The sequence below is a fragment of the Branchiostoma floridae genome, chromosome 18 (genome assembly GCF_000003815.2).
Source record: "Branchiostoma floridae strain S238N-H82 chromosome 18, Bfl_VNyyK, whole genome shotgun sequence".
NCBI classification, from domain to species: domain Eukaryota; kingdom Metazoa; phylum Chordata; class Leptocardii; order Amphioxiformes; family Branchiostomatidae; genus Branchiostoma; species Branchiostoma floridae.
In genome coordinates, this window is record NC_049996.1 from 9,131,119 (window position 1) to 9,151,080 (window position 19,962).

Below are 19,962 nucleotides of genomic sequence, written 5' to 3' on the forward strand. Positions count from 1 at the left end.
CGCCACATCAATATTAGAGAGATAGCTTTGATCGCTCTTGACAGGAGGTTGTCAGTGGGGTTTTCTAGGATTCCACAGCAAGTGTACAAAAATAACAGTCAATTTTCACTGTTCATTGTTGGGGGCCTCTTGTGGTTGGCAATCTGCATTGCTCTTGAAATCCTTAAAATAGCTACAAAATCGATATTGAAATTTGCTGTTGACTACATTTGATTATGTTAGTTAAATCCTGTATATTAAGAAATTGCTGCCTTTTATGATTTCATTGTGTTTTCTTGGAGAATGGAGTTTTTTCCCTCCTGGCAATGTGCACAGACATATTAGATTCAATGGGGGAGCAATTGTGTAAAAAATCAATACAGGTATAAATTCTGACAATGATCTGGCAATGGTTGTATAAGAATGAGCCTATATTGTGGGAGCAACAGTTATGAAAACATTTAAAACCTGATTTCTAGTCTGAGAAGTATAGGATGAAGTGAATGTCTTTTGTTTTCAAAACAGTCAAATTGAAGGCCATACTTAAACGAGGATAAAAAAAAAGGAATTTAGGTATTGAAATTTTACTTCATTGTTCTGATGGCATTGTTAGTGTTATAGAAAAATTGGTTTGTTCTTTCTGCCTTATTTCAACAATACCACATACAGACAGAAGACAAGGTAGTATTTCACATCCCGGACCGACTGACTTCGGTGAAATACTACCTTGTCTTCTGTCTGTAATTGTGGTATTGTTGAAATAAGTTACAAACTTGATTGCAGTGCCACATTGTCCTCCTCTGTCCCAGTTGAACCTGTTCACAAGTGATGACGGATGTCCAAATGACAGGGTCAATGGCAGCAGGCCCCATCCCCCCATGTCAACACCACTTCACACCCATGTGTATTGACACATGGCACTCGACTGTCAGTCTTGATGGAGTGGGGAGGGGGGCTCAGCTGCAAATGGGGGCTTTTCACACACTGCTGTACATACTCATTTACATGATAGACAACCCAGCTGATTGAACCCCTCCCATTCAATCTTTATCATCGCAAAGTCCTTCAGTCCTCACAGGGGGTAGTCTTTGATGAATGAACGATATAAAGACCTTTTTATTAGCAGCTATTGATAGCCATGAGATATGTAGATTAGGTACACTCCTGGTTAAACAAATAAAGTGAAAGTGGAGTGAAGGAAGGAGTTGTGGAATTTGAGGATACAGCCAGTTGTGATTGGTAAGAGGTGCAGAGATGATGCAGGGGTATTATGGAGCTGGAGATTGTCTTACGGCACAACTCTTATCTGAGGTTTTTAAATTTTCTTGCATACTTTTTGCTGTCACATCTCATGTCTTTGTAAACTCTGTAAAATTTTATAATTCTATGTTCTCACTCTCTCAGAAGCATTCAAACAAAATGTATTGAAGCATGCAGCTTTGGCTCAGGCCAATGAGGTTTACAAACTTGGCCAGTACTTAGCAGACCTTCTGATCAACATTTATTTTTGCACACTCAGAAATGATGTCCTATTAGAAAACCTGGCCCAAATTGAAAATTGTAAGTCAGCATTATTGCACTCACATGAAAATAAATGCCAGCGATCCAAGAAGGTCTGTCGGGAAGGGTACAGTTGAGCTTTTGATGTATTTTCTGTTCAAAAATGCATCCTTGCAAACTTAGTTTCAAAGTAGCAATTGTGGTACTATAACTATAAGGATGTAAGAAAACAAAATATTGAAAGCAGTTTCCAGTCATTCTACCCTGATGATGGTGTCTGACAGACACCGAAACGTTGGATGTAAGTACCCATTGGTTGTGCTTAAAGAACCTTACTACACAATGTATATGACAAAATATTGAATGTTTCAAAGCTTCATTCAAAACTTTTTGTCAGCAAGTTTGTGTCAGCATAGCTACATTTGTATAAAGCTAAGAGGCCATTTTCAAATAACAATTCTAGTACTACAACAGTTACTATCAAAAGAAGAGAAGAAAAACAGTTTATTTTGTTTCATTAAAGCTTTTTAGTTTGTGCCAGCATAGCTATAAAGCTAAGAGGCCACTTTCCCATATCCGACAGTCACTCAGTGTGCTGTCTCCCTACTTCTGAATGGGAAGTGCATTTCCTGTCTTGTGTTGTTTCAGCAAACACGTTACCCAGGGTGCTTCTAAAAGCATTCCTACATCTAAATCCTATGGGCAAGTGTTCCGACACAATTCTCGCAAAGCGGTATATTTGTACAACGGCTTTTCCTTTGGGTTGAGGAAAAGTGGTCAACATTTATTGCTTGTCAAGATGTTCTGTCCCAGTGATTACTTATATCATGGTATTTTGAGGACTTGGGAACAGGATAATTGAGAATTGTTTGCGTAGCCCGCATTAATGCTTGCTTTAGAGACAGTTTTAGAGGGTTTTGCCTGGTACTAGGACTAAGAGTACAATAAAGGACTGTTTAAGGAAAAGCAAGGATGGATGGAAGGAAAGAGCACAGAGTCTTCTAAAGGAAGCTTTGGATATTTTGATGATTTTTGGATTGCTTTTGTTTTGGCCTTCCTTGCCAAAATAATGGGGTTTACCGGTATTCAACATTTTTTTTTGTCACTTATGCTGTTGTAGATGCATAACATAGACATAATACTTATCAATAGTTTTGTATTGCTGCTATGCTATGTCTATTAGGTTCTTATAGAACTACTGTGCTTATCTATAGACATCCACCTTAAAGTGGCTTTTGCTACTGGAGATTCAGTATCAAGTTAAAACTAAATTAAGAGATTTAAAATGGGCACGTCGAAAAGTACACGTAGGCCCTTACAATCACCTGTCTTCCTTCCTACACTAACAGTCTATATTTAGTACATATGTGTGTCTTTTAGACGTCTGTCATGTATCTCAGAGAATGCTTTACGTAATTGAGGTAAGGGTTGGAGGTAAGATTAATCGTTAACCCTGAGGTCCAGGAAGAAATCTTGCAGGAAGAAATTGTTTCCTTCTCGGAGGACGCTGTTGATATATTTAAGTTCTCCAAAGCATTTCTTACTTAAAGGAATGTTGAACTTTATTCCTACTAATGCCCTTTTTTTACTAAGAGAAAAAAAGCGTCCAAGTTATCATCGATGATAGTAAAGTTAATAACAGCTTGGTTAAACCTTTGTCCACGGGGCAACCTTTATCCGTTGTAAATCGGAGTATTTAGGGATATCAAGTCAATTGATGGCTGTTTCAAAGTGGAATGCTATGAAAATATTGCAATTTAAGAACAACGTCTGTTGACCAAAACTTTTTAGAAACAGCGAATATTAGTTACCATGTGGATAAAGGTGAACTACTATATCTTTTATAAAATCAGTCTGAATTTAGCTGTAACGAGGGTTCATGTACTAAATATTAGATATTTATTATCAGCACACAAGATATTGAAGGTACCCGAAATGGTATAATCACTGATTCCAGACACGGTGCATCTCAGTGATGAGACCAGACATTGGCACTTCTCCCAGCGAGTGATTCTGTAGCAGGTTTAACATACCAGACTGTCAGGAAAAACAGCAAGCTCAATCTCTTTTTATGTGTGTGACCTGAGTTAAACCCAGTATTTGTCAGTTACTGGCAGAATTCGAGTGTGTTGTACCACAGACTGCAATTCTTTCCAGTTGTTCCTGATGTTTGTTTGTTTTTACTGAATAGTTTGGGACAAGTTGACCCCATGTCGGAAGTTACAGAATGTGTTTGATATTGACTACTGGTACTGGTGTTCTTGCTGTTTGTTTCAGTCATTGATTTATTATCATCTCTGTGTTTTCCAAAATACGTACACTAATGCGGACAAGTTGTTGGAGGCGGCAGAACACCTCGCAATTCTTTCCAGTTGTTCCTGACGTTTGTTTTGTTTTTTCAGAATAGTTTGGGACAAGTTGAACCAATGTCATAAGTTACAGCATGTGTTTGATAATGACTACCAGTATTAGTGTTCTTGCTGTTTGTTTCAGTAATTGATTTATTTTCATCTCTATGTTTTCCACTAATGCGGACAAGTTGTTAGAGATGCAATTCTTTCCAGTTATTCTTGACATTTGTTTGTTTTTTCAGAATAGTTTGGGACAAGTTGAACCAATGTCGGAAATTACAGTATACATGTGTCTGTTAATGGTGTTCTTCCCTTATTTACAGTAATTAACGTGTTTTCATCTCTGTGTTTTCCAGAATACGTACACTAATGCAGACAAGTTGTTAGAGGCAGCGGAACAGCTCGCTCAGACGGGGGAGTGCGACCCACAGGAGATTTACCAGGCGGCGAGGCATCTGGAGGACCGCATCCATGACTTCGTCACGCGCGTGGAGCGGCGCAAAGCCCTGCTGGACATGTCCGTCTCCTTCCACACGCACATCAAAGAGGTCAGTGCGAAAACTTGACTTAGATATAAGTTTACAGAGTGCATTCATGACTATGATGTCAGCAAGGTGTTCTTGCAGTTAGGGTTTAAGGGTTGGAATCTGGTCTTGGGTTTAAATACCTAGACTCAGGTAAAAGTGAGTACCTAGCTTTTAGGATATTTACTTGAAAAACGAGACGCAAAACCAGTGGTGTGCCACATAACAAGCATGTCAAAGAACCCACCACACTTAACAAAAAGTGTAGAGAGGTCCATCACTGTGAGTGTACAGGACAGAAACTATAGTAAACCAGTCAGTATCCTTGTTTCTCAAATAGTTAGACACCATCGCCACTCTAATAGAGGAGGCTAGAACGGGTCAATACCACAGACTTGACTGCCACAACCCAGTATTGATATTGGCAGTAACAAATCTATGTAATAAGCTTAAGTGCTTTGCAATCAATCTGTCTATATGTGGACAGTCACAGCCCCTCTTTGTATGGATTTTAGATATTTGGGGGGATCAGGCTGGAAGCTATGGACTCTGGTTAACGTGTACAGAAAAATTGCTAAAAATTTATGGAAGGTTGTGGTACGATTTTGATGTCCTAAGATAGCCTTTTCAGTAACAAGGCATCTAAATTTTCGTATGGTGTACTCCACTATCCAAAGAATGGACTTGATCGTGCAGTGATGGTACAACAAATGAGTCTTGGTCCTTGCAGGGAAAAAGAGTGTATAACTTGTTGATTTTGTTTTTTTAAAGACAGTACAGTTTGTTTTGACGTCTTAGTTGTTCAGTCGTAAAATGTGAAGTCTGTTCCATAGTTGTCAGTGTGGATTGAGGCGCTGAAGAAAGAACTTCAGACGGATGAGCTAGCAGATGACATCGAGGGAACAGAGGAACTGATTGAGAAGTTCTTACAGCAGAAGGAGGCCACCATCGACGCATCTATCAGTACAATCAGTGAGGGGGAGAATCTTATAGAGCAACTAAGGTAAGAATGCATTGATTGGCGATTGACTCTACTCCCCTGTTTTATTTGTTCATATGGTCGGGATCACTAGGCCACTGTCATAGATTTTATAGATTATTTTTCCATTGACCAAAGTATGAAGAATGCTATTGAATGACCACTTATTAACTAAACTGTTTTCTTTAGGTCCTTTAAGTCATTTCTATAGATTTGGTCAACTGTAAACTTAAACTGAAACTCCTTGCAGAGGAATCCTTTGCGATCTTGCTCTTTGTACGAACGTGAAAGGTTTAGGTTCGCCAGTACAGATCCTGACTGTTGTTACTAATATGTTTAAGCCATGGTGAACTATAAACTGATACCGAACACCTCTGCAGGGATGCAGCCATGGAAGGTAACCAGGACAACCCCCGCCATGAGGAGTCCATCAAGCACATCGATGGGGTCCTGCAGAAGCTGGAGGAAAGCCGCCGTGAGCTGGACGAACTCTGGGCCTCACGCAAGCTGCGACTGGACCTCTGTCTGCAGCTCAGACACTTCGAGAGAGATGCTCTAGAGGTACGTAATGTTGGCAAAAGTTTTTAGTTTGTAAAAATATATGGCCTCTGTAGGTCAATATTGATGATGCTAGAACCCCAATTCCCAATAGCATTGACTATGCCTAACAGTTACATACATGTACATCTGTAAGCTGATTTAGTTCTGTTGCAAAGCTCTATAAAATTTCTGCGAATCTGCTTTAATTTCTTCTTTGCTCAAGGAGTACACCCTGTGGAAAAATCTGTAGTCATAGCCCTGAATTTCAAGATATACATGTAGATATTGTAATGTAAATCAAGGGTCTGCCGCTACCAGCCCAAAGCTGCCTAGGCAGACCCATATAATGACTTGTCTCATCGTCAATTAAGTCAATGCACAGGTAGTGATAAGAGTAGGGGTCCACCCTTGTTTGAGTAAATCAAACCCAAACGGTCATACACAGCATGTAAACTACATGTATGCACTTTGAGGCAGAAATGATGAAAAAAAGCAAACATGTTTCCCATCTCTGTCACAAGGTTTCGTCCAAGCTGGAGGCGTGGGCTGAGGAGATGGGTAAGGAGGAGCTTCAGACAGAGCTGACGCGGGCGGAGCACATGCTGAGCGCTCACAACGACAGAGTGCTGCGGATGCAGGGCCTCACGTACGAGGCACTGCAACGGGGACAGGAACTGTACCAGCTGTTCGAACAGACAGGTGAGCTTTATACTCAGGTGCTATAGGTATCATGTTACACAATGACAGGGTGCTGCGCATGCAGGGGCTCATGTACGAGGCACTGCAGCGGGGACAGGAACTGTACCAGCTGTTCGAACAGACAGGTGAGCTTTATACAGGTGTCACAGGTGAGCTTTATACAGGTGTCACAGGTGAGCTTTATACAGGTGTCACAGGTGAGCTTTATACAGGTGTCACAGGTGAGCTTTATACAGGTGTCACAGGTGTTACAGTAGTGCTGCGCATGCAGGGGCTCACGTACGAGGCACTGCAGCGCGGACAGGAACTCTACCAACCAACTCTACCAGGAAACAATGTCAGCAATATCCAAGACTGTGGACTTCATCTGCTATATTTGCATTTCCGTACAGGTGTCCAGATCATGGCTGACAGTCAGTACGATGCCCAGACACGTATCCAGGTGCTGCTGGAGTTCCTCCATGAGAAACAGCTGGATCTGGAGGAGATCTCGGAGCAGCACAGACTGCGCCTCACGCAGTGTGTACAACTCAGACACTTCGAACAGGAAGTCAAACAGGTCAGTGTGTGTGAAGGTTATCAGTTCAAAGCTTACCAAAGTAGCAGTTGTACATTTGTAGTGTACATGTAGTAGTATCCCATATTTGACCGTACAGTGTGTACAACTCAGACACTTTGAACAGGAAGTCAAACAGGTCAGTATGTGTGAAAGTTATCAGTTCAAAGCTTACAGCTAGTAATACAAGTAGTGCTCGTAGTAGTACTAGTAGTAGTAGTAGTACTATTACATGTAATAGCAGAAGTAGTAGTAGGAGTATCCAGTATTTGATTTTACAGTGTGTACAACTCAGACACTTCGAACAGGAAGTCGAACAGGTACGTATGTGTGAATGTTATCGGTTCAAAGCTTACCGGTAGTAGTAGTAGTAACAGGGGTAGTAGTTACTGTTACAGTAGTACTGTAGTAGTAGTAGCAGTAATAGTTACTGTTATAGTAGAATTTTCAGTATATACAGTATGTACAACCGTACAATTCAGAAACTTTGAACAGGAAGAGTAACAGGTGTGTTTATGTGAAAGTTATTGGTTCAAAGCTTACCAGTAGTAGAAGTACACACTGTTACAGTAGTAGAGTAGTAGTAGTAGTGGTGGTGGTGGTACTAGTACATGTAGTAGTAGTAGAAGTAGTAGTAGTAGTAGTACTAGTACATGTAGTAGTGCATAATCTAGACTGGCTTGGATGGACTTCAAGTTGCCATCATACAAATGCATATATACATTGTAAGCAAGCTGCCCTCCTCCCCCACCTGATTGTACTGTATCAAGCCATGTCAAGCATACAGTAGAGTAGAGTTGAATGATGGGATGCTGTACTGATTTATAGAGTACAGAGACTTACTTTGGGTTATCTTCAATGCAAATTACATGTAGAATACTGCAGTGTGCTTTGATCTGGTATATCTGACTGCACTGCGGCACTTTGGCGGTGTCGGTGCATCCTACATTTGATTTGTGTTACCATTCACTTTATAATGGGTATCAAAGTGTATGACTAAAAAGACAACAAAGGACACAAAGCGTAGAAAGATTAATTTTTATGGTTGAAATTTGTTCATCAAATTGGTCGGCTACAGCAAGGTACCTTCAGTGAGATGCCTGCTTCTGTGCCAGATCGATGTAGCTGGCATGTTTTATGGTACTCTCTCCGTCTGTACCAGATAAACTTCTAACATGTGCTTGAGAAGATCATATCTGTTGTCTAATGCTGAACCAACCACTCAAAGCTCCTGGATTTGCCATTGAATCTCTCTATATGCGAACGTTGCTACAAGAAATGAGTTTGTTGATTCGCTGTTGATGACCTTGATTTTGCAGCTTGTTATACAAATGTATGCAAGCAATGCTACAAGAAATGACCTTGAGTTCGTTGATTCACGGTTGATGACCTTGACTTTTGTGTTGCGTAGGTTCTAGGATGGATCCGGAATGGGGAGGCCATGTTGGCTGCTGCCGTTATAACCGCCAGCACGCTAAACGAGGCGGAGACCATGAAGAAAGAACACGAACAGTTCCAGCTAGCCATAGAAGTAAGCTAATATTATCACAAAATTAATGTTGTTTGTACTTTTCTTGTATAGAGTCCATTCCAAGACACCATGAGGGTTTTTAGACGATATTTATAATTAGTCTGAATTATTTTGAATAAAAGAATATCTGAGCCACAATAATTAAATTATTTTCAAAAAATTGACTAAGAAAATGCTCATTTATTTGAATTTCTTTGAACATTTTAGAAACATTTTGAAAGTAACTGTACAAAAATATCTTTATTTAGAATAATTGTGAAACCTCTCTGTGATTATTTCACATTTACAAATATTTACAAAAAATGGTAAACCTGGCCAAATGGTAAAATTAGTTTATTGCCCCCATAAAAGTAAGCCCTATTGTTGCATCTGTATATTTTTAGATTTCACTGCTGGGCACTGGTGGATCCTTTGTGGTGGGCCATTGTTGCATGGCACCCAACCATACTTTGCAAGGATGTGTGAATTGCTATCTTCCCAGCCCGCCGAACCATTTACAAAAAATGGTAGAAAATGGTAGAAAATGGTAAATAATGGTAGAATGCTGTTATCATTATTTAGAAAACATTAGAAGTATCCAATTCCACACCATGAATATTTCCAATGTTTTACAGGACCAGGGAAATATTTATAAAGTTGAAACAGTGTTAAAAATATTTCTGAAGTATCAAATGTCCTAGACATACAATTACAAAACTTTAAAATCAATTCTAAACAATGGCAACAAACATCCGCATGGTGTCTTGGAATGGACTCTAGAAAAAAGGTTATGAAAATGTATTTTGCACACTACTTTTTTTACTGTGATCTTTCAATCATTTGTTTGTTCTATCAATATTGCAGAAATCAGTGATATTGTACTGTTGAAATTCATTGATTTTACAAAAACAGTGGTATACAGAAATCAAATAATACTGTACTGTTGAATTACATTGATTTTACAAAAAAACAGGTGAGGCGATACAGACTACACCATAAAAATACAGTAATGCACAAGTCTTTTGTTTTCCTAGATATATTAGCTCGTTGAATAGTTTTGCTAGAAAATAATGATATGCTGTGAAATGGATTCGATACGTAGAAAATTCAGTCCTGTTGCAAAGAGGACTGAAAGTCAAATACCATTACAACAATGTGGCTTCATTAATGTTAGAAAGCGCATATTGTTCAAAGCTTAACATGATGCAAAACTTGAATGTTTATCCTTTTTTTAATCCTTTACAGAAAACACATCTTAGTGCTTTGACAGTGCAACAAAAGGCAGAAAACTTGATAGGAAATAACCACTACGAGCCCGAAGCGATTCGCGCCTGTGCGGAAAATGTGGCGCTCCACTGGCAACAGCTGATGCAGAAGGCAGAGGACAGACAGAGACTCATTAATGCAGCGGTACAGTTCTACAAGACTGCAGAGCAGGTCGGTTCTCCAGCGAAATATCTAACTTGGTTCAAGGATAGTAGAGTTTTCTTTTACACAACCAGTTGATAGTACAGTAACGTAGCAGTACAGTTCTACAAGACTGCAGAGCAGGTCGGTTCTCCAGCGAAATATCTAACTTGGTTCAAGGATAGTAGAGTTTTCTTTTACACAACCAGTTGATAGTACAGTAACGCAGCAGTACAGTTCTACAAGACTGCAGAGCAGGTCAGTACTTCAGCCAAATATTTAACTTGGTTCATGGATAGATTTTGGGATTTTACCAGGTTCAAACCTTGAAAAACATGTTTTTTTTTAGGCCTCCATGTATTAATTGACAGCTGGTTCATTGAGTTTCTTATGATGTGTTTTGATTCCTTGTCACAGATTCTTTCCTTTGTACATTTCTGGGGGACAAAAACAATTTCAGATTGAAGATTTAGAAATAGATGGACAAAAGAAAATGAATTCATATACTTGCAGATTCTTCATATTTGTGTTAGTCATCTATTATAGGCATAATCACTTTAGTACTCGCAGTGGGAATGACAAGGACACAAATCAAGGGAGAGATACTGCCTCTCATAGAACGTGTTGTAGAAATGAGGGTCTTATGACTCAAATCAGAGAATATTGATTCTGGCAGGAGAAGAGTGTAATTAAGTCATTTCCAGCGAGTTTGACCAGGCATGATTCGCCGTCTCTGCAGGTTTGCTCAGTCCTGGAGAGCCTGGAGCGTGAGTACAAGCGGGACGAGGACTGGTGCGGTGGAAACTCCGAGCGATACAACACCACGGAACCCGACCCCATCGCGCCCATCATTGGCAAGCATGTAGAACAAAAAGAAGCATTCCTGAAGGTAACAAATACTTACAATTATAGCATTATCCTAACTCTGTAAACCTAAAATTGAAAATGATTTGATCTTGATTCTGTAATGTAAAATTATACCATTATTCCAACTCTGAAAACCTTTGAAATAATTTTTGTTTTGGTTTTGAATCTGTAACCTCTTACTTAGTATTTGTAATATTGTTGTGCTTGTATTATTTTTGGCATATACAACACAGCATTAATGGATAATAGATTATTGTATTTTGATAGTTTTTAAGTCATTTAATGGTTTTTCTGCTGTGATACTATCATGATTTTCCTGTTTTGTTGAATGGAAAATTAAACAAATTCCTACAGCAATGTAACAGTAAGGCAATAAAAAGAAAGTTTTGAATGTGTAGTTCTCAAGCCATCAACTAAATTTTGACAGTTATATTTTCCTTAGAAATTTTCTATCACATATATTGAAGGTTTATAGACTTTCTTGCACATGTAAGCAACAATTTACTTTGCCTTGCAGGCTTGTACGCTAGCCCGGCGCAATGCCGAAACATTCCTGAAGTACGTCCAGCGCAGTAACCTCACCCACGGACCATCTCCTAACAGACTCCGCGGGCCAGACACTCGCGTCAAAAGTGAGTAGTAGTTGAGTCATAAGGTGTATTACAGCACCGTTGGGGTTATACCACCCCATATGGGGTGGCGTACCCTTTCTTCTAGCTGATTACAAGACAGGGATACACTAGGTCTCCCGTGCGGGTGAATGATGTAAAATCACAGCGTGGCTGATACGGTATGGAGGTACGCCAGGCCTCCATCTGGGTGAATTGTAGTGAGTAGAAACTTCTAGACCAGAAGCCCTAAGTTCTCATCACAATCAGTAGTCGTCACAATCTGTTACTTGCTAACTTTGAGCATGGTAAATGTGTTTGACAGTTTGTAATTACAGTCATACACACGTAATTATCTTATAATGTCAGCATAATTTGTCATTTTGGAAGGTTATCACTGTTCTGTTGCAGAAATGATTTTAAAGCTTAGGAAAGAAAGTGTGCTACTTTTCCCCATTGCAAAGGCAGACTCGACTTAAAGGTTTGATACACTAACACCAGTTAGTATTGTACCTTACTCCTTTTGATAAGTGTGGTGGGATCCTAAACATGATTTAGGAGTTGCATTCCTCTATTATGGGGTCTTCATCTGTACGTCCTGTCCTAGAGCTTTTGCACTGCCCATCATAACACTGATAACTGTTAATGATTCCAGGTATATTAGAGAACCTTCTGAAGCAGGAGAACCAGGTGTTAGAATACTGGACAATCCGTAAGAAGAGACTGGACCAGTGTCAGCAGTATGTGCTCTTTGAGCGCAGCGCCAAGCAGGTAAGCACCTGTGCTACCCAAAATATTTGCTGCTTCGATAATGAGTTCTTATTTTTGTTTTATGAATGTGATATATCATCTAACAATTGTATTTTTTCATTTGTATTTCCATTTTTTTTAAAGATGTTTATTCAAACTACAGTTATACAATAATACATAAACAAAGAATGAGTACACACACATGCACACACACACATACACAAAATTCCTATACAACTGTGTACTGTATGTTAAGGATAAGATAATTCAATATATTAGCATGCAGATGCTGCTAATACTAGGTTTTTAGTAACTGTATCTCACGGACTTAGCTCATGCTTTGGCTTTTGTTTTGTCAATGGACAGTGCGTTCAGCACCAAGGACATGAATCGCAGCATTGTATATATACAAATGTAGAAAATTGCCCTTGTCACAGCTCTCAAGGTATAATGGGGTTTCAACACTGGACTCCTATTACTCTGGGCATTCCTCTACTTGTCAATTAGTTCATAATTATTTACTATAAATTACCTTTAGTTAATAAATGATGATTGTGCTTTGTACTTCAGGCCCTGGACTGGATCCACGACACAGGAGAGTTTTACCTGTCCACGCACATCAATGTGGGAGACAACAGGGAAGAGACGGAGGCACTACTTAAGGAACACAACGAGTTCAAGGGAACAGCCAAGGTTGGTGGAACTACAGCTGGATGGTTTGCTTGGCATCCATCTCAGTCTTTTTTTTTTTTTACAAAAATTAAAGATATATTTCAAACAAAGATCAGGACCCAGTAGAGGCCTTCATGGAACTATGAGCCAAAGGGACTATGGCCAGTGAAAAGTGGTCGTATTGGCCAGGTGGTCCTTATGTAGAGGTTGCCTTATGTACAAGTTGGAATGCATTATTACAGTTACTGTTACAGTAATGCATTCTGATATTGTGATACATTGACACTGTTATGATACTATTGTGGAAAGTCTGTTGTTTTGAAAGAAAATTTGGCAAAATTTTTTTTACTTAGCATTCATTTGTATCCTACACAATGTTCTTCCAGGAGACCAGAGAAAAAGTGAAGCTCCTTCTCCAAGTGGCGGACAGTTTTGTAGAGAAGGGGCACTCCCACGCCTCCAGTATCAAGTCATGGGTCACGGCCGTGGACAAGCGCTACAAGGACTTCTCCTCACGGATGGACAAGTACCGACACAAACTGGAGCAAGCGCTCGGCGTGGAGTCAGAGGTACAGGATCTGATTTAGATAAGTTGAAAAAAATTTGAGGGAGGGGGACAGCATAGTCATTTGGGGTTCTCACCAAGCGGAAGTTCAGCTCCAGCTTTTCTGTTTTGAGGCATTTTTGTCTGACTTGCTGTTTTGACCCATGTTATTTATGTCCGACAGCGCCTAAAAACAGGAGCCAAACCTTTGCTTAGAGAGTAATTTTGAGAATCTCTAAAGTGGGGGAAAATGTATTTAAATGTGATATTTCAGTAGTCGTACATAGCTTTACCTTTGTCAATGAACAGTGCATACAGCACCAAGGACAGAAATCATAGCAATTTAGAAGTTTTAAATTTTAGGAAAAGTCCTTGTCACAGCTCTTTCAGATTCAAACCCACAAAATAGCTACTTTTGTAATAATGGGACATTTGCTCTGAGAAAAAGATGGATGTAGAATAAAGAAGATGCTGTTTTTCTAATCTTCTAATCTAAATAAGAAGAATTGATTCATCAAAAGGATAATATGAAACTCTGATTTTCTGCAGCTTGCACCAAGTGAGAACAAAGACCTCTCCCTGGATGGTAAGGGGTCAGAGGGCAAAGGGTCAGACTCCAGTCTAGAGGTCAAACTCAGAGACTCTGCCAAGGACTCCAATGAGGAGAAGAGAAAATCTGCCAGAAGAAAAGAGTAAGTGAATAGTTTTCTGAAAACATTTTAAATTGTTTACAAAATTTCATCTGTGTACATGTATCTTCACCACATCAGCCTCCAAAGTATAGTGGGTCAAAATTGATGATTTATTACAGGTAAAGAATGTCAACAAATGGTAAATTTGAAGTGTGAACATCAATGATATCTAAGTTGTAGATATGCAAGATAACAGTTACTCACAAGCAGATACCGAGGTAGCATGCTGTAACTTTTGTAGAGAAAGGTTGGAGATGCTACATGTACCTAATTTCCAAGTTGACAATGGTGATCAGGTTTGATTAAAGTTGAATTCTCATCCCTCCATTTTCCCCAGGTTCATCATGGCAGAATTACTGCAGACAGAGAGGGTGTATGTACGGGACCTGGAGTGTTGCATTAAGAACTACCTGTGTGAGATGACTGCTTCAGTACAGGAGGTACCCGTAGGGCTGTCAGGGAGAGAGTCTGTCATCTTCGGAAATATTGAAGAGATTTACGATTTCCATAACAAGTAAGCCCGCTTTCGTCTTCAAGTTGATATTTTTAGATGTTTGTCTCAAGAAATGTATGCATAACTTGTACAGGTCAATCTTTGTCTTCTAGGAGAATAGGCACTTTGTATTATTTCCCTCAAAGTTACTAAGACTTAAACTTTAGTTAAGTTGAAGACTGAGAATAATTGTCCAATGCTTGCTCATGTATTGCTGCTGTTTGCAGTGCCTCCTAGTGACTGAGTTGAGAACTGCATGTCCATCGTCTGATCTAACTTTGTATACAAGTACTGTCAGTGACAAGGCTGTCTTGCTGGGATCATTTCCTGTTACTGTGTTGAAGTTGATATTAATTTACATATTTGCCAATTATTTCTAGGTATTAAAGGTATTATGCAAAGTGAGAAACCATGACCTGAAGTAAAAGTGATAAATTCAATTATACAGTGTTGGTATCACATATAAGTACTTTATTTTTAATTTGTCTTGAGAGAGAGAGAGGTGCCTTTTGCAAAGGTTTAAATGTCTTTCCAATATGTTCTTCTTCTAGTGTCTTCCTAAGAGAGCTAGAAAAATATGAACAGTTTCCCGAAGATGTGGGTCACTGCTTCGTGACCTGGGCAGAGAAGTTCGACATGTATGTGAAATACTGCAAGAACAAGCCTGACTCCAACCAGCTTCTCATGGAGCATGCTGGCAACTTCTTTGAGGTATGTTCAAAGTCCAAGTAATGATACTTTACAATGTGTTATGCAAAGATTATTCAATATTTGTCAAAAGAAGAACATAGACAGAGTCCATAGCCTTGCTCATCTCTTTCAAAATATAGACATACAACATTGAAGAGACACACAACCACTTTGTCTTTGGTTGAACTGCTAATTGTGAGTTAGTTGAACTTGCCTAAGCTTGTAGTTTCTGACTCAGGGAGAAGAGACACTGCTGAAAGTCAGTTAAGTGCCGAGAAGTGGTCCATTAGGCCTTGCACCAAACTCAATAGAAAAATCTTTGTTTATGTTTGTTTGTTTGTTTGTTTGTTCCAGGATGTCCAGAATAAACACAGCATGAGTCTGACCATCCAGTCGTACCTCATCAAGCCTGTCCAGAGAATAACTAAGTACCAGCTACTCCTGAAGGACCTGCTGGCCTGCTGTGAGGAGGGGAAGGGAGAAATCAAGGTGAACTTCTGGGGGCTTCCTCATTTGCATAATAGTTACAAGAATCTGGCAAAGGCAGCTGCAATTTCAAAGTTGTAACTCTGCATTTTTTGTAATACTCACATGAACTAAGCAACATTTAGTTTCCCACATGTAGGAGAGCGATTTGTCTTATTTCTCTTATTTTTATTACCAGAATGTTGTTCAACATATGGAGTAGCCTGGAATCCAGCCGTGTTGTGCTTTGGTCGCTCTGCTTCCTTGCGAACACGTCTGGCATTCGTTAGCATTGGAACGATCGGTCCTTACGTCACTAATGCGGGAAAGATAGAAGTAGTGTTCCGTTCGATTACGAACTGTAAACATGATTCTGTGTGTTCGATTTCCACCTTGGTGGTGCTTTGCGAAGGGGGCTTGGAGCCAACAGCCAATCAGAAATCGCGCACATAAAGTGTGCGAATATTCAAATGCCAATCGTTCCAATGCTAACGAATGCCAGACGTACTGGCAGGAGCAGAGCGACCAACGCACAGTACGGCTGGATTCCAGGCTACATATGGAGCAAGATAGAGACAAATTTAGCTGTAAGTCACATTCCCACTGAAGCATAGCACTACTTGAAAAATAAATTAGCATTGACAACATATCTACTTTATTTTTGAAGACAATTTTCTGAAGTGTGAACTGTTGTTGACAGGATGGACTGGAAGTGATGCTCAACGTTCCCAAGAAGGCCAACGATGCCATGCATCTCAGCATGCTGGAAGGGTTTGAGGTAGGGACAGCTTTCTGCAATCCTCAATGTTTTTGTATGTGTGCATGAATGTGTTTCTTTGAGTCTTCTCCTTTGTAAGAGCTGACAATAAGTGTCTAAAAGTTAAATGATGCCAACGTTGATTAAGATATAGCATTGATGCATCAAATTTCATAGTTTTACAAATTCTTAGAGATGTTTTTGAATTGATCTTGGAGATCCGTGAATAGTTTCATCATGATCTTCGAGATGTTTTCAAACTGAAAAAAGAAACTACTGTGTATGAAGGTTAGACATTCAGATTATAGATACATAACATAACATAACATAACATAACTGTTTTTGCCTCTCCTTCCAGGGCAATTTTGAGGCCCAAGGGGACATGCTGTTACAAGATTCCTTCCAAGTCTGGGATCCAAAGGCTCTGATCCGTAAGGGTCGCGAGAGGCACATCTTCCTCTTTGAGATGTGCCTCCTATTCAGCAAAGAGGTCAAAGATAGCAATGGGAAAACCAAGTACATCTACAAGTATAGACTAATGGTAAGTGGTCTGCAAGTAATGGCAATGATAAATGTCGTCCCAAAACACCTACACATACAAAAGTAAAACCCTGGGGAAGTGATGAACATTAAAGTCTGTGACAATGTTGACAATGTTTGTAATCTGAATTCTTGAAAATCTGAATGCAATTTTGCTGGAAACATTAGAATGACTGCAGTTGCTGTAGGTCATCACATGACTTTGATGTCGTAGAATTTTCAAATAGGATCTGTGATTGTCACAAGCCAGCTGAGATTTGCAGGACACATTCGCAGTTACATGTCACGGTAGGGCGATCATACGACATATCTAACCGGGCTGTAAACAGCTGTGTCAAAAAGCAAGCAATCTACAGATGTCATTCTATGACATGTACAATCTTGTTCTGGTTCTGGAGACTGAAGTAATGGGTAACACCCCTCTTGTTGGGGGTAAAATGCTCAGGAACTGGTGCTGTGCAGTTATTGCTGGCTCCTCAACAGTCAAGGATAGTCGGTGATAAAGTAATAATGTTGATGAGAAAAAATTGTGTATTTCCCCTTCAGACGTCTGACCTGGGTGTAACAGAGCACATAGAAGGAGACCCCTGCAAGTTTGCTCTGTGGACAGGCAGACAGCCCACATCTGACAACAGGATCATCCTCAAGGTAGGCTTCTGTGTGCTTCACTTGTCATACTTCAATAACACCACACCAATTTAATTTGCTGGTTCACAGATTTTTTAAAGTGAAAATATAGCAAGTGGACATCATACAATGTAAATGCAATGGGCAGGGGGGGAAACTTGAATATGACCATGTCCACTCCATAAACCTGAGTGCACCATGGCATACACCTGGTCCCTCTGGCTTTGCTTTCATGATGTTTTTTTCTTAAATCTGTGAACCAACAAATTGAATTGGCATGGCCAAACACCTTTGATGTGTGACCTCTTTAACAGGCCTTGGAGCTTTATTGGAAGAGATTTAGTATTTGACTTGAAATCTAGTTTTCCAAGAAATTGTATGAGGAAACATATGATGAGAAAAAATGTGCTTTTACAGGCTGTGAAGCTTATTTGGAAAGAGGAATTGAAAATTAGTTTCCAAGAAATTATATAAGGAAAACTACAATATGATTATGGCTTTGGGTATATGAAAATTTGTGGAGGGAAGAAGTGGTAGTAATTGCAGTATTAAACCTTATAATCATGGTAAATTTAAAGTCTGAAGTTTGTAAGAAAGTGATGGATATGATTTTGATAGGTCGTAAGTCATAGATCAAAGGTGAAAAATGTCTGTTCAGAGGCTGTTCTGTCATGTGACCCCTCTACCACCAGACTTGCCTCAATTCACCATTTGTTTCACATTCTTTCCTTGTAACTTTGTTTCACAGCTTTCTTTCATGTAACAAATGCGTAAGAAACATGTTGTTACTTCACAAATCAATTATTCTGATGCAAATTTAAATGATGACACCATATGCAAGGGTCAAGTTGTATTGTTTGTTGGGCAAAAATAGTTTTTTTATTGCCTTCTGCTGAATGCTTGTTTATATGTTTCCCTACAACCTACAATGATGTTGATTTTATATATTTATCAATATGCATAAAAGCCGAAAGCACTATGCTTCACAAATCTGTATAGTAAATGTATTGTAAATCTTTTACTAGAGCCTCAACATCCATTGATCTTGAAGGAAAAAGACTTTGAAAAAGCATGTGAAAATTTTAAAGACAAGCAGGAACATTATTTTGTGTCAAAACGGTGTAAACAAGGATTTTTAGATTCATTCTTACAAAAAGTTTACTTTTTTGCGAACCATTCAAAACCAACATACTGCACAGAAAGTACAAGCTACTTTGCTTATAACTAATGCAAAAATTATACAAAGAAAAATTAAGTTTTGCTTGTTCCTTGCTCAACAAACAACAGAACACACTTACATGTGGTCAAACCCTTGTACAAAAGAAACTAGATGTTAAACTTACATGTTTTGCATAACAGTTGCAATTTTCAGTGAGAAAAATTGACCTTTTAATCTGTAGATTGTTGAATGACACATTTGGGAATGTACACATTCTGCTTTTGCTTGCCAGTAACACTATTTGAAAGCTGTAACCTTAGTTTGAAAGATTGTGTTATATGTTCTGTCGTTTTTCTCTGATGTGCATGCGTACAGGGTTCGTACTGCCATAGAAAGGTCATGAAAAATGCTTTCTATTACTGTCATAAAATGTCATGAAATTGCAATGTTTCCGTCATGGGAATGTCATGAAAACATGATTGTGCTTTTTCATGACAAAGTTCAAAGATATGATATTAAGGTTTTAAGATTTTATGATTTTTAGCAGATCTAATTCAACACTGTAAGGCCACACCAATTTAATTTGATATATATATGCTTAACTGGAAAAACATAATGAAAACAAAGCCAGAGGACCAGGTGTATTCCTTGGTGCACTGAGGTTAATGGAGTGGACATGGTCATGTTCAAGTTTTCATTCCTACATTGTACCTGTTGCATTAATGATGTCCGCTTGCTACATGTTCACTTTAAAAAATTGGTGTGGCCTTAGGATATGTCTAAATTTCCACCGGCACTGCAGTGAAAATTGAGTGATCAAACCATACCTTTGTACGAACCATGTTCTATGTACATGTTCCACATTACACACTTACTTCCACTGTCCTGTGCCATGTAGTGCACTGGTAGAGCCTCATTTCTGTTTCTCTTCATTAAATCTTTTAGCCTCTGAAACGGAAGGTGGTGAGTTTTCTTTTTCTTCCCTTTTATGTAAACTCTCCCTTCCACACCTTTATCTTCCTCCTATATGGTCGGATATTAGGGACGCTACCT

The 19,962-nt window shown here is 39.2% G+C and overlaps 1 protein-coding gene across 1 annotated transcript in view; it reads left to right on the top strand.

The window, feature by feature from the left end:
- LOC118406216 (kalirin-like) overlaps nucleotides 1-19,962 on the top strand; it is a gene marked incomplete in the record, with an annotated part of 160,338 nt that overhangs the window by 83,935 nt on the left and 56,441 nt on the right. The window contains 20 exon segments of the mRNA XM_035806117.1: nucleotides 4,187-4,378; nucleotides 5,188-5,357; nucleotides 5,714-5,894; nucleotides 6,395-6,572; nucleotides 6,965-7,131; nucleotides 8,540-8,659; nucleotides 9,884-10,075; nucleotides 10,785-10,934; nucleotides 11,430-11,544; nucleotides 12,176-12,291; nucleotides 12,841-12,963; nucleotides 13,329-13,511; nucleotides 14,036-14,178; nucleotides 14,516-14,692; nucleotides 15,223-15,382; nucleotides 15,716-15,850; nucleotides 16,527-16,604; nucleotides 16,942-17,124; nucleotides 17,670-17,771; nucleotides 19,855-19,872. Of these exon segments, the coding sequence (XP_035662010.1) occupies nucleotides 4,187-4,378; nucleotides 5,188-5,357; nucleotides 5,714-5,894; nucleotides 6,395-6,572; nucleotides 6,965-7,131; nucleotides 8,540-8,659; nucleotides 9,884-10,075; nucleotides 10,785-10,934; nucleotides 11,430-11,544; nucleotides 12,176-12,291; nucleotides 12,841-12,963; nucleotides 13,329-13,511; nucleotides 14,036-14,178; nucleotides 14,516-14,692; nucleotides 15,223-15,382; nucleotides 15,716-15,850; nucleotides 16,527-16,604; nucleotides 16,942-17,124; nucleotides 17,670-17,771; nucleotides 19,855-19,872 (2,883 nt within the window).